This window comes from Sciurus carolinensis, chromosome 9, assembly GCF_902686445.1.
Source record: "Sciurus carolinensis chromosome 9, mSciCar1.2, whole genome shotgun sequence".
NCBI lineage: Eukaryota > Metazoa > Chordata > Mammalia > Rodentia > Sciuridae > Sciurus > Sciurus carolinensis.
The window spans coordinates 93,349,164-93,364,828 of NC_062221.1; the positions used below are offsets into that span (position 1 = coordinate 93,349,164).

Genomic DNA, 15,665 nt, shown 5'->3' on the forward strand with positions numbered 1-15,665 from the left:
CCAAGTACAGAAGCCTTTCAAAATTTTTAATCCATCAAAAGAATTTATTCACTGCTGAGGTGACAGCTCTCATAATCTAATCATTCCACCTCTAACTATTCCCACATTAACAAAGGAGCTTTTGGAGGGGATTCCTCATACCCAAATCACAACACAAGGCCTAAAGAAAAGAGCCATGTGAAGGTCCAGCTAAGCCAGAAAACCCTAGAATGCTACCAAAATTCAGTGTGGAAGGGAAGATTGTTGGAGGATTGATCTGAAGCTCAGCAGATGACCAAACTGAATATGAGAGAAAAATAACACCATTCAGAGTGAGGATGAAACAAGGAAGGGCTTCAGGAAGGTCTGTACTGGCAGCACCGAGCTGAGAAACATACCTTGGGTCTGAGATGCGAAGCAATGATAAGCTATTTTCCAGATTCCAGTGTTAACAAGGGAAATTAAATTTCAGTACAGTCAAGGAAGAAGAAGGGTACTTTGAAATAAATAGCATATTTGGTTAACTTTGATTTACTAAAAAGGCCAATAATTTCTCTGCTCTCTTAGATTAGCTTTATCCCTATCAGTATATTTAAGGTAATTGAAAAAAAAAAAAAAAAAAGACAACCAAGGTAAAGGACAATCTATAGAGACAAGAGAAAAGAACAAAGTTTATTGTTTGGAACTTTGGCTCCAAAGCCATAGCACAGAAAGAAGACCAAGCCCAAATCAGGGTGGACTGGGGGTGTGTTAAGACAGAGGTCCTTATTAATTTCTAAACAAATATTAAGCAGAAAGGGCAAAAAGACAGAAAACTTCTCTGTGTTTTATTCCCTCTGACCATGGAAAGATAACCAAACACCCAACCTAATGGGATATACTATGCTTTTTTCATCCCAGGCAAGCAGCTGGACTGCATCAGGGGATGGGGTAGGAGGACATCATATCAAGGAGGCTGAACTGATAAGCTGGGAGCTTGTCATTGTACAGGAAACACTAAGAAGCCATCTTTTCAATTCTTCAACTCCTGATGATCTCTGAAATGACTGATGAATCTTCAAGTTTTCTTCCCGAGTTTCACTCAATTTCCAAGTGGGGATTATAAAAAAGGGAAATCATTCTCCGATTAGCCTTTCATACTTAATGATATACCACCATATATTGTTCCTAATGATTGCCTGTTTATCTTATCTTCCTAGTGAGAGTGGAAGCACTTAAGAGTTCAAAACTTCTCTTGTGTTCTCCACGGCAACTATCACAGTAATGGCAGAATAAGCACCTTAAAATACTGGTTGCTTTGCAAAAATTTTGACACTAGATCTGATCTTATGAACAATCAACTTCCTGCCACTCAAGTTATATATGAAGAACCTGAAGTATAGAATATTCATGTGGCTTGGCCAAACTCACATGCATTCAGGGAGTATCAGGTCCATCATTTGATCTGTCAGGAATGAGGAACGGACTGAAGTGAAAACCACTGGCCTGTTTTCTAAGAGGCATTCTAACATGGAGAAATGAAGTCAGAGGATAAAACTTCAAATACAGGCTAAAACATCTCCGGAATCAGAAACACTTTTCTTTTTTTCTTTTTTTTTTTTTTTTTGCGGTGCTGGGGATCGAACCCAGGGCCTTGTGCCTGCAAGGCAAGCACTCTACCGACTGAGCTATCTCCCCAGCCCCAGAAACACTTTTCTTTGAAAACTTTCTCTCTGCAAAGTACTATTGGATGGCTTTCCAATTAATGCTGATACAATCATAAGCTGCCTGGTGGTTCCACTGAACAACATGTAGTAAATTCAAACCACTCTTTTGAGAATCATGGAATGTGACAGAAGGAAAACCCAGAGAACTAGGCAGTGACACAAGGAGCAAACAATGCTACCTAGGAGTGAACAGAAGACGGAAAAAGTTTTGATGAAGCTCAATAAAGGGGAAAAGGTTTCTAGGTTTTAGTACTGAGAAAAGCAGAGTGATTTCTAAAAACTTCCTAAAGTGCAGGGTGGTTACAAAGTCGGGTGGGAAAGGTGGGAAATGGAATGGAAATGGGGCTGAAATGGCAGGGGGTTTCAGTTGGTAAAGAGCCTTTGGCCCTGCATAGAAGAATAACTAATCCCACTGTTGTAAGATCATGCTGGTAGTGACAAGAAATGACTAGAAAGAGGTGAGGTTGAAGGAAGGGACACCACTTACTTGGTCATATACTAAACAAAGGGCTGATTCTTTCCAGCCTTTCTGTGACAAATTAAATTAATTTTTTTCTAAATCAGTTGATAACTTCCCTAAATTGAAGCTTATCTTTTCATTATTTACTCTCAAATTCTAAAAGCAAGTGATCTGAATTTCCCTGACAATGCACTGCAAAGTGTGGGCAACTGTAAGATGGGATTTTCAGAGGGCTGTAGTGGCTTGAGACCACAACAAATCAATATAGTTTCCTGCTCCAAAAATGATCATCAGTTAACAGTGCCTCTGATAGCAGGCAATGCAACTTGGTAGTTCCAGCTTCCATAAAAGGACTGGCTATATTTACTAAAAATCATCAACAATTGCATAATGCAGCATGTTTCAAAATTACATAAACCCATAATAGAACATTCAACAACCAGTTTAAGCATTTAGAGGTCCAAGAGAAATTACTGGGTTCCATAAGCGGGACACATACCTTCATGCTTCTATTCATTTTCTGAAATGACTTGGTTGCCTTATGCTTGTATTTCTAGTCAAGTACACAGGTTTTGGGATGCCCACTAAACATCCTAAAAATGCTATCTGGCATTAAATTCATTCTGAGTAATAAATTTTCAATCTTTCATAATAAAGACAAAGGGCAAATAATAAAATATTATCAGTTATAGCATCTAATGCTTAATGTAGAAAGTCACATGTTTTAAAAACCATGTTCATAATCAATTTTAATTTATCAATGGAAAGATCCTGAGCTACTTTTTGCTCTAAGTGGCCTCCCTCCTTCCTTTCTTTCTTTTTTTTTTCTTAATCTAACTTTTTTTTAAAATTTATTTTTAAACAAATGGGTACATGTTGTTTCTGTTTGTACATGGAGTAACAGCATACCATTTGCGTAATCATACATTTACATAGGGTAATGAGGTTTGATTCAACTGTTATTTTTTCCTCCCCCCCACACCTCCCACCCCTCTTTTCCCCCTATACAGTCCCTCCTTCCTCCATTCTTGCACCCCTCCCATCCCCCATTATGTGTCATCATCCGCTTATCAGTGAGATCATTCGTCCTTTGGATTTTTGAGATTGGCTTATCTCACTTAGCAGGATATTCCCAATTTCATCCATTTGCCTGCAAATGTCATAATTTTATTATTCTTTATAGCTGAGTAATATTCCACAGTTTCTTTATCCATTCATCAATTGAAGGACATCGAGGTTGGTTCCACAGTCTGGCTATTGTGAATTGAGCAGCTATGAACATTGATGTGGCAGTATCTCTGAAGTATGCTGATTTTAAGTCCTTTGGGTATAGGCCAAGGAGTGGGATAGCTGGGTCAAATGGTGGGTCCATTCCAAGTTTTCTAAGGAATCTCCACACTGCTTTCCAGAGCGGTTGCACTAATTTGCAGCCCCACCAGCAATGTATGAGTGTACCTTTTTCCCCACATCCTCTCCAACACCTATTGTTGCTTGTATTCTTGATAATCACCATTCTAATTGGGGTGAGATGAAATCTTAGTGTAGCTTTGATTTGCATTTCTCTTATTACTAAAGATGGTGAACATTTTTTTCCTATGTTTGTTGATTGCTTGTAGATCTTCTGTGAAGTGTCTGTTCATATCCTTAGCCCATTTGTTGATTGGGTTATTTGTATTCTTCTTGTAGTTTTTTTTGAGTTCTTTATATATTCTGGAAATTAGTGCTCTATCTGAAGTATGAGTGGCAAAGATATTCTCCACTCTGTGGGCTACCTCTTCACATTGCTGATAGTTTCCTTTGCTGAGAGAAAGCTTTTTAGTTTGAATCTATCCCAGTTATTGATTCTTGCTTTTATTTCTTGTGCTATGGGAGTTCTGTTAAGGAAGTCTGATCCTAAGCCAACAAGTTGAATATTTGGACCTACTTTTTCTTCTATAAGATGTAGGGTCTCTGGTCTGATTTCAAGGTCCATTGTGAGTTGATTTTTGTGCAGGGTGAGAGATAGGGGTTTAGTTTCATTCTGTTGCATATGGACTTCCAGTTTTCCCAGCACCATTTGTTGAAGAGGCTATCTTTTCTCCATTGCATATTTTTGGCACCTTTGTCTACTATGAGAAAATTGTATTTATTTGGGTTTGTGTCCATGTCCTCTATTCTGTACCATTGATCTGCCTGTCTATTTTGGTGCCAATACCATGCCGTTTTTGTTACTATTGCTTTGTAGTATAGTTGAAGTTCTGGTATTGTGATACCCCCTGTTTCATTCTTCCTGCTAAGGATTGCTTTAGCTATTCTGGGTTTCTTATTCTTCCAGATGAATTTCCTGATTGCTTGCTCTATATCTGTAAGGTACATCATTGGGATTTTAATTGGAATTGCATTGAATCTGTATAGCAACTTTTGGTAGTATGGCCATTTTGACAATATTAATTCTGCCTATCCAAGAACATGGGAGATCTTTCCATCTTTTAAGGTCTTCCTCAATTTCTTTCTTCAGTGTTTTGTAGTTTTCATTGTAGAGATCTTTTACCTCTTTGGTTAGATTGATTCCCAAGTATTTTATTTTTTTTTTGAGGCTATTGCAAATGGAGTTGTTTTCCTCATTTCCCTTTCAGCTGTTGCATCACTTGCATATAAAAATGCTTTAGATTTATGCGTGTTGATTTTATAGCTTGCTATTTTGCTGAATTCATTGATGAAGTCTAGAAGTTTTCTGGAGGAGGTTTTTGGATCCTCTAAATATAGAATCATGTCATCAGCAAATAGGGACAGCTTAAGTTCCTCTTTTCCTATTCGTATCCCTTTAATTTCTTTGGTCTGCCTAACTGCTCTGGCTAGAGTTTCAAGGACAATGTTGAATAGAAGCGGTGAAAGAGGACATCCCAGTCTTGTTCCCATTTTTAAAGGGAATGGTTTCAGTTTTTCTCCATTAAGAATGATATTGGTCACGGGCTTAGCATAAATAGCCTTTACAATGTTCAGGTATGTTCCTACTATCCCTATTTTTTCTAGTGTTTTGATCATGAAGGGGTGTTGTATTTTGTTGAATGCTTTTTCTGCATCAATTGAAATAACCATATGATCCTTATCCTTAAGTCTATTGACATGATGGATTATGTTTATTGATTTACGGATGTTAAACCATCTTTGCATTCCAGGGATGAACCCCACTTGATCATGTTGAATGATTTTCTTAATATGTTTTTGGATATGGTTTGCCAATATTTTGTTAAGGATCTTTGCATCTATATTCATCAAGGATATTGGTCTAAAATTTTCTTTCCTTGATGTGTGTTTTCCTGGTTTGGTTATGAGGGTGATATTAGCTTCATAGAATGAGTTTGGTAGGGTACCCTCCTTTTCTATTTCCTGGAATACTTTGAGAAGTATTGGAATGAGTTCTTATTTGAAGGTCTTGTTGAACTCGGCTGAGAATCCGTCTGGTCCTGGGCTTTTTCCTTTCTTTCTTGATTTCCTTGTCTGATTATTTTGTTTTCACTCCGTAAGCATATATACTAGGTAGCTACCTGAAGCAAGGTACTCTGTTAGATGCTAAGAATTTAAGAAAAATTGGATATAGATTCTACCCTTGGGGAGTTCATTGTGTAGTAGGAGGACAAACATAAATCAGGTACAGTTGATCATTTTCTAATAAAGACACAAGTATGGTGCTATGAAAACCTGAAAGAACTTAGTACTTAAATTTGGTCACATATGTACTACACACCAACACAGATTGATTATCTATCTACCTATCTATCTATTTTAATGAAAATATTTTGATGCACAATAGGAACAAACAGATCAAGAGATCCAGGAGATAAACACTGGCAGACAGTATTGGAGGGTGGGTTGGGGCAAAAGAGATAAGCAGGGCAGTTGCAGAATCAAACACATGTAAGGATTCTCTCACTCTCAAGTCATTTAAAATGGTTTCTCTGGGGAGAGAAGCAAGGGTGTCAGAAAGGGGACATGAAGAAAGTATTCTGATATCCACAGAGACACAGATTATTCTCCCTGGAAAATTTTGATGACAATAAAAAGACGTTTGTGTTAAAAATTGTATCAATTAACCAAAAAGCATCAATTAGCATGAGTAAGGATAAAAACTAAATTGTGAGATCAAATACTTATCACTGAATTAGTCAAAACAGACACTTATAAAAGAATGAAAGATGGCAGTATTGTGGTTAACAGGTTATAAATGCATTTTATTTTGTAGTTGGACAAAGTCGTGGAAAAACATAAAGAATCTCACAGACGAATCTTGGAACAACTTTTAATGGTAGAAAAATCCCACAGGCAAACCATATTGCAGTTGGAGGAAGAAAAAAGAAATCATAAAGAATACATGGTGAAGAGTGATGAATTCATAAGCTTACTAGAACAGGAATGTGAAAGGTAAGGTTGTTTTGGATGAAACAATGACCCATTCTGCAAACTATGACTAACTTGTTACTATGGGTTGGGCACTGTACCAGGTGTCAGGGATACAAGCAAGAATATGCCACAGCCTCTGTTTCCAAAGATCTCATGGTCCAATGCAAGGGGAAAAAGGACATATTTAAAGATAATATCAATGTAAGTCAGAATCACCAGGCATGGTCAAGATTGTGGAAGCAACATATTGGGTATCTAACTCTGCAAGGGATTACCCTGGGAATGCTGTACAGAGAAGGCATTGGGGTCTAGTCCTTAGGCAAAGAAGAATGGAAACTATATTCAAGGCAAGTGTATCAGCACAGAGGTGAGAAAAGAGCATGGGGATGCAGGCTTTCCATGTGACTGCAGCATGGGTGTGAGTGAGGAATGAGAAAAGGAAGGGCTAGCCATAAGCAGTTGGACTTCACACTGTTGGCATGATAGAACCAGTGAAAACCTGAGGAAACAAGACAATCAGGCATGCTTTCTTAAAGAACCATTACAGCAAAGTGGAGGAAAGACAGAGCTTTAGACTGGAGGCTGGAAGCAAACACCCAGATAAGGAAGAAGAGGGAGTATAAACAGGATATATTTATGATGTATAGTCAGCATGAATTAGTGACTGGTGAGAATAGAAAGGGATACAGGGAATTATTTAGAAGTACTCCGGTTATTCACCAAGATATGAAATATGGGAATGGGGCACAGCCTTTTGTTGTTATAGGAGTTTGACTGGGGCAAATGGTTTATTTAGGAAGAGGTGAGCAAGAGGAGTCCTATTTTAGATCTTCTCCAATACCTAGTGGAAAGAATAGATCTAAAGACAATCAACAGTCAGAAGTACAGGTCTGGAAAAGGATGCGCTGGTGATATGGATTTGCAGTGGGTGACAGCTAAAGCTATGAGAGAGAATGCTGGGAAGGGAGCCCTGGAATACATCAATGCATGGCAGTTTTTCAGAGGAAAGGGGGTCAAGAAAGGAAGCTGAGAGAGAGTGGCAGAAAGTTGAAAGAAACAATAGAGAAAGAAGGTAATAAAACATAGCAAGGGAAGACTTTCACAAAAGGGGTAACTGGAATATCATCAAATCATACAGAAAGGGATAAGAAATGTCCCGGGTTTTGGCAACAAGATACTGGAGAGCTTAATGAGTCATTTCTAAAAGCAGGAAGGGCAGAAGCCAAATTACAATTTTTTGAAGAATAAATAAGAAATAAGAATATAGAAGCTTAAATATGTAAACCAGTATTTATTTATTTATTTTGTAAGACAGTATTTTAAGAAGCCTGGTTGCAAAATGGGAAGTTCGGTTGATAAACATTTCATAATCATGTGTAGAGCAGGTTATTTTGTTCTGCTTTGATGCTCAATTCTAAATCAACTTTGAAATGATGCCCACCCATTTTAAACCGAAAAGATTATTCTCTTTCTTTCTCCCTCTCTTTTTTTGGTACTAGGGATTGAACCCAGGGATGCTTAACCACCGGGTCACATCCCCAGCCTTTTTTTACATTTTTACATAGAGACAGGGTCTCACTGAGTTTCTTAGGGCCTCACTAAGTTGCTGAGGCTGGCTTTGAACTTGTAATCCTCCTGCCCCAGCCTCCTGAGCCACTGGGATTATAGGTGTGAGCAATCATGTCTGCTTATATCTCTCTTTCAATCCTACAAAGATAGAAATAACCAAGCTTTGCAATGTTAAAATTTTACTAGGTATTTATTTCACTTTGGTTATTCATATTATATACTTCTATAAAAGTTACAGTGCTAACAATACTGGATTCTAACAATCACAGAAAGATGCAGGAAAAAACCATACCTGTGAGCTCCCCTTTCTGAAACACTAGTAATCAACTGCTTTATTCAAAAGCTTCCAATTCATATTTTAGCTAGGTAACTGAAGATATAACAATATCTAGGTTAATTGCAAACTTTCATTTCTTTTCAGTGCATTTCATGGTAGACACTTGCTCAGAATACCAGAGAATCCATAATCCAGTCCATTTCTTTCTAGGAGTTTGTTTTTTGCTCGTTACAAGGTAGGCAGCGGGGAGTGGGGAGGAGATCCTTGTTCACTTGCCCCTTATGAACTCTGCAGAAATATCTACAAGGCAGATTAAAGGAAGACAAAAAATCTGGCACCAGGGGAAGACTAGATTCAGACATTACAATATGCGATTTGTTATTCAATGAGACAATGTTATATTAAATATTATTTTGAACCCCTGTGGTTTGGCACTAGTGGCCTCATTTGGCCTCCATACTTATTTGGCACTAACTTGCTGAACGCAGCCACTTTCTTTCATCTCTCATTATTGTGAACATTTACTGATCACAGTCAGAGTGTTGCCTGCTATGGAATAAAGCAGCACAGCCTGTCTCTGCCCAGGGGGTTTATCACATGAGAAGGCAAGAGGATACGGAGTTAGGGTGGCAATGTGAAGGGCTAGGGGTACAGTTCTGATATTCACTGCTGTATCTCTACTGTCTTCTGGAGGAAGGCTGGGAAGTGTATCCAGAAGTAATACTGTAACCCTGGGAAGCAGATGGCAATGATTACATAAATCAAGAGACCAAAGAGGAATAACACTGAGAAATTGGCACCAAAGATCAGTGGGAATAAAGGCAATGGGAAGGAAGAATTGATATATTAAGAGTGGTATTTCTACATGTATGAAATCAGTTAAAGAATTTAAGAGATCCTTTTTTTTTAGTTTTACAGGATATAAATTTTTTCCTGAAGAATAATTAAACTGAATATGCCAATACCAAGAAATAGGAAAAAGTGAATAGAGAGTTTTCAGCTGTTCCAGATGATAGGAGAATATTCACCTTATTCCCTTTTGCCAAGGAACAGCTTCCAGATGGAACTCTTTGGGTGTGACAATGTTAAACCTATACTCAACTCACATGAAACACGGATAGTTCCTCCTCTGCTTGTCCTGTACAATATCACAATTTCCATATCTTGGCACTGTTGGCACATTCACATCTACCCTCCCCGCTCCTCTTTTGTCTGCAGGGAGACTACAGGCCTTGTGAGACATAACTGGCTTCTACCTGCTTTAGGGTTTCATGTATCAAAGTGTGAAGTACACACTACCTAATCAAATGGGCAGTGGGGGAAACTAAAGACTAATGTGAGGTAAATACCCTCACACAACAGTGAAATAGCAGTAATGTGCCTCATTTTCAGATGACAGGGCAAAAAACACCATCACTGAGTCCTTTGGTGGAAGTACTTCCTCTCTAACACACACCACCCCTCACAAAAGCAGGACTAACTCATCCTCTGGGGTCAAAGAATAATGTTTACTTTTTTTCTCAGTCACCTGATCCATTCCCAAGTTAGCAGATACTTGTACTTATAGCAAAACAAAAGATATCATAACTCCTATAAAGAAGACAGCGGGTGAGGGTAGCTACAAAGAAATATTTGACTGAAGTTCTGAAAAAAAATTGAGTGAGGGGTTAGCACTCATATTTTAAGTGTTGGTTAATATCTACATGGAAGTGAAATAAAAATTAAGAAATACATGGCCGAGGGTAGTTAATGAGACCTTAAAGGATATAATAATGGATTTCAAATTAAGGCTCAATTTCTGTTTTCTTTGGAGAATTCATTTTATGTGGAAAACCCTAAAGGAGTCTGATGTCACACGTTGAGTTCAGGCCAAAATGTTTGCCAAGTGATGTCGCTGTCGTAATCAGTAAGCAATTGGCTTTCCCACTGAGGGCGAATGGGGGCAGAGATAGGCTTAGAAAAGTCTGTTCCAAGCCTGTTAATGTAAAGTTTCCTTAGCTATAATCTGTGCAGTTTGGTTTGTCCACATCACAATATCATAGTCATGTTTCATGGCAACACTTTGTTCACTGACCAGTTCTACTACGTGGATATGTGTCACTGATGACCTGAATTATGTAGTTGGCTGGATTACAAGTGGAGTCTATGTGAAAGGTTTTACACAAAAGCAATGCCAGTAATTTTTGGCCTTTCTAGTTGGCTTCACAGGAAAGCCAAAACAAAAATCACTTTTAGTCAGTATAATTTTGCAAAATTTTCCCATAAGTGAAATGCCAGTTTTGCCTCTACTTGCAAAAAAGCTTGCAGAATTTTTTTTCTTTTTTAGTTTCAATGGGCTAAAAGATGTGATGGAACAGAAAAGTCTTTCCTTTTGAAACCATACATTCTCTTTTAGACTATTAAAATGAACCATGTAAACCAACTATGTATATTACTGCATTTCTGGCCTTGGAATAACTACTATGGCAGAAAACAAATATTATTATGCAACCCTGTATAAAAATGTGGCTTCAACCATGGATTTTTTAAGTCTTAAGTTAGTTTTCATAATATTTTGGCTAAGTAGATTGCTCTGATATCAAGTTTTACAAATAAGGAGTTCAAATGGTAGCTACAAAGTGGGGAAGCATCACAGCAGAATTAATTTCTTGCCCAGATTGACTAGATACACAGTTATGTAGGCAGTATAGGGACCTTTGCAGGAAAGTCAACAGGGCCCAGCTTCAAGCTGTTGCTTTGACTACATCCTGGGCAAGTCCTTTGTTGGTAGGTTTTGGTAAAGAACAAACCACTTCTCTTTTTCCTTTTGGCTGAAGCAACTTTACAAAGATTTCCGTCATGGACCCTTTTCTACTACGACAGGCCTATTTTACATACTGGCGTCAGGCAAGATGACTGAAACATGGCTTGTGCCCCATTGACCATACTGTTAACTGGGTATATTTGACTTCTTTCAAGGTTTTTCTCAAGAAACATCAAATCTGTCCTCTCTCTCTCTCTCTCTCTCTCTCTTTTCTTTTGCGGTGCTGGGGATTGAACCCAGGGTCTTGTGCTTGCAAGGCAAGCACTCTACCAACTGAGCTATATCCCCAGCCCAAATCTGTTCTCTAAAGGCTTTGGACAGTCCCTTAAAATACATAAATGAATGGCTGTATTAATTATGTTTTTTTATTTAGTACTGTTCTCCATTCATTCATTCAGTGATTCGTTTAAAAAATAATTACGGTATGCCTTTATGTCATGTACAAACAGAGAAACAACATGTATCCCATTTGTTTACAATTAAAAAAAATAATTACGGCTAGGTTTGTGGCTCAGTGAGCACTTGCCTAGCATGTGTGAGGCACTGGGTTTGAATCTCAGCACCACATACAACTAAATAAATAAAATAATGGTATTATATCCATCTACAACTTAAAAAAAATAAAAATGATTAATTAAATGTCTGCTACAAGCCAGGTCTTATGCTAGATAGTGGGTGAAGAAGGTAGATGTGATTTTTATCTATCCAAAACCCCAACTCATTACCTCACGTACATATATGACTGCAGGGCAGATGTGATCCTATAATTTATACAATCAGAAAAATGAGAAATTATACTCCATTTATGTAAGATTATCAAAAGGCACAAATGCATTCTACTGTCATGGATAACTAATTAGAATAAAAATAAATAAATAAATAAAACCCCAACTCCTATTGTCATTAGAATTTTCAGTTTCTTTGGTTTTAAATCTCAGTTTTTAAGAATATTCCATAAAGCAAAACACATTGAGGACAATGCTTTAAAAGTCTTCTTTTTAGGAATAATATGTGGAAAGCCAGCAGTTTTAAATTTCATGCACACTAAACTATTGTTATAGAATACATTGTACTCAAATGCAATCATTTCCTTCAGTATTCTGGCAAGGAGTTATTTGTATTACATATTCTCAGGACTACATCTTGCAAAGAGTGAAATGGATGCCAGATCTCCATTTGACCTTTGTCTTGAGGATTCAGTTCTTGATCAGGACAAAATGGAGACCCACCACAAACACATATTTTGGTATTGCATTCTTTACAGAATTACAATGCAACCAGACTGGTGTTTATGCACCATACCTCAGAAACAACACAGGACATAGGCAGGGATGAGAGATTAATTACCTTATGTAGGTACCAGAAAACCATTTAGGACTATAAACCATGATTTAACTTTCAACAGATGTCACAAAACCATACCTCTGTAACTGCACAATTCAGTGGTTTCTAAATAGCACCACTTACTAACAGAGGTCAAAATCTGGATACATTGATGTTGCTACTTGATTGCTTTTCCTTCCCAGAGAGCTAAGCTAATTTTTACAAATAATTTTTGTGTGTATTTATTACGATTAGTGAATTTATTACTCACACACACACACACACACAAAATACTAGAAATGTTTAAAAGCAGTCTAAAAGAAAACATAACAAGTCTAATGAGGGACGAAACAGGAGCTTGAAATCGGGGGACTCAGATCTGCAGGTGTAGCTTTTAAGAACTTTGGGAAAATTCCATTTCTTAATCTTGTTTCACTATATATAAAACAAGGCTGGCTATATGATTGATTTGCATGTCTCTTTCAGATCTAACAATCTATGATTATGTGATTGTTATGATTAAGAGCCTTTATTTTAACTTGCATTATCTAAAGATATTAGTGAGAATGACAATGCCTCTACTCTAATTCAAATCCAAATCTGTGTTTTCATTCTTGAAGGACATCTAGATATTGGTATATCTTATTGTTCCTTAAATGTCATATATTCAAAACTAAACTTAATATCATCTTTGCAAATCCAGGTCCACTCATAATCTTTCCATTCCTAGTAATGCCACCAAACTGAATCAATATATCAGATAACTGTCAAAAATATAAAGTCTTGCAATCCACAATTTAAGCTAGAAAAGATCGGGCAATATAGAACAATCCTCTGAGTTTTCAAATTGAGAAAAGTGAGGTCCATCAAGTCCCACATAAGAAACACCCAATCTTGCTGCTAAATAGTTGTAAAGCCAGACCAGAAGTCAGGTATCCGGTTAATATATTCAATGTCATTCTCCTAGTGTAATCATTAAGAGGCACTCAAACATTGGGGTTGGTGTTCTGAGAGGTCCAGAAGAACTTAAAGAACTATAATATAGTTGAAAAGATACTCATAAAACAATCTGTAGATAATTCAGGCAGAACTCCAGTGTTCACTCTATACAACGTAGGTGTACAGACACCAATGTTGCAACATTATGAAAAGTGAGGTCAAAAGGAGACTGATTATCTGTAATTATCTAACAGCCAATACAGCACTGAGCAAATACAGGACATATAATAAGTACTGGATAAACATATCTACTAACTGGCTCATAGTTACTAGCTTAACAGCTCTATAAAAAAGGAAGCCAAAGACTCAATGTGGAAAGACAACCTCAAACTTCTGTTCCATCTGGACTATAAAATATAAAGAGGAAGAAGAGTTATTAAGCCATATCAAAATGGAAATTATTACCTCATAAATGGAAATCAAGGTGGAACATTAGAATTAAACTGTATCCTGAATTTGCAACATTAAGGTAAACTTTCCTGGCAAGAGCATTAATCCCTCGTTAAAGAGATGAAGCCAAATAACTTTGGCCAGCCATGAGGATGGAAATGACTAGCATAAATGATGAGCAAGTATCACACTGCACAGAAAGGCCTTATAGAAGGAGATAGAGTTCAGAGTTAGAAGCATAGATTTGAGTTAGGATAATAAAGGTTGGAAGCATGGTGCCATCCTCTCATCTGATTCACAAGCTATCTGATTTTAAGCAAATACTTAATCCCTTTAAGTCTAAGTTACCCTATCTGTTAAAATATGATACCAACCTCACAGGTTCTTATGATTACTGCATTATGTGATGCACAGAAAGTGCTAAGTATGGCAACTGGCACAAAGAAAGCACTCAGTAAGCATTACCATTGTATTGATCAGGAATTTCTAGAGAAACATGGTTCACATGATAATAAAGGTTAATTAGTCACATGATCTTCTATCTGCAAACTGGAGACCCAGGAAAGCCAGTGATGTAATTCAAGGACTGAGAGCTGATAGGAGATTCTAGTCCAGGTCTGAAGGCCCAAGAACCAGGAGTCTAGAAGCAAATGAAGATTGATGGCCCAGTTCAATAATTAAGATAGAGTTAATCCAATCTTCCTCCACCTTGTTCCTTTCTGACCCTCAACAAGTTGGATGATGTCCACCCACCCTAGGGAGGGTCACATTCTTTAATTGGTCTACCATTTCAAGTACTAATCTCTTCTGGAAACACGTTCACAGAACTCCAAAAAATTTGTTTAATTAGTTAATGGGTATCCCAAGGCCCAGCCCGTTCACACACAAAATTAACAATCCTAAATACCTTTCTTCAAAGTAGTTCATTTATGTACTCTGTGCAATGCCCCTGGGACATTTTTCAGATTGTCAAGAAAGCAATTCATTCAACTTTATACTGGATGCTAAAAATGTGACAATATAAGTTTTCAAGGGGCATACCAAATAGGGGACACAGAAAAACAAGTAATTGCAATGTGGTTATGGGTTAATGACAACAAAGAATACAGAGGAAGCACAAGTGAGATATCTTTCTTAAGTCATGGTTGTATCTTATTTCCTTCAGTGAGTGTTCTAATGATCTAACATGGCATAACACTGAGCTGGGTATGATGGTACTCAATGAACATTTTTTTTTAAAAATCATTGAGATTTATTTCCTCATTTTTAGAAGTCATCCTGCTAGATAAGCAGAAATAGAAGTGTGATGGTATTATAAAGAGCACAGCTTAGTGCATGGGTAAAATCAAGACTCACCCAATGTTATAGTTTTTAAGTATACCAAAACACCCCAAGGTTCCATTATCCTACCACTAATTAAAGACTTCCCACACAAATCACATCTTCTTGTCTAAAGTTATTGTAAAAAGTCAAATATTCCTACTCTAAAGTAAATGGACTTTTTTTTTTCTTTTTCATTTATTTTTATTGTAAACAAATGGGATACATGTTGCTTCTGTTTGTACATGGAGTAACAGCATATCATTTGCGTAATCATACATTTACATAGGGTAATGATGTTTGAATCATTCTGTTATTTTTTCCTTCCCCCCACACCTCCCACCCCTCTTTTCCCCCTATACAGTCCCTCCTTCCTCCATTCTTGCCCCCCTCTCACCCCCCATTATGCGTCATCATCCGCTTATCAGTGAGATCATTCGTCCTTTGGATTTTGAGATT

At 37.3% G+C, this 15,665-nt stretch overlaps 2 protein-coding genes across 3 annotated transcripts in view; one reads left to right on the forward strand and one right to left on the reverse strand.

Annotated features, from left to right (window-relative positions):
- Col8a1 (collagen type VIII alpha 1 chain) overlaps positions 1-15,665 on the reverse strand; it is a 525,631-nt gene that overhangs the window by 242,866 nt on the left and 267,100 nt on the right. The gene's annotated exons all lie outside the window — the stretch shown is intronic.
- Filip1l (filamin A interacting protein 1 like) overlaps positions 1-15,665 on the forward strand; it is a 291,043-nt gene that overhangs the window by 174,704 nt on the left and 100,674 nt on the right. Inside the window, exon 4 of the mRNA XM_047563744.1 lies at positions 6,368-6,546. Coding sequence (XP_047419700.1) covers positions 6,368-6,546 — 179 coding nt within the window. The remainder of the gene's footprint in view (positions 1-6,367; positions 6,547-15,665) is intronic.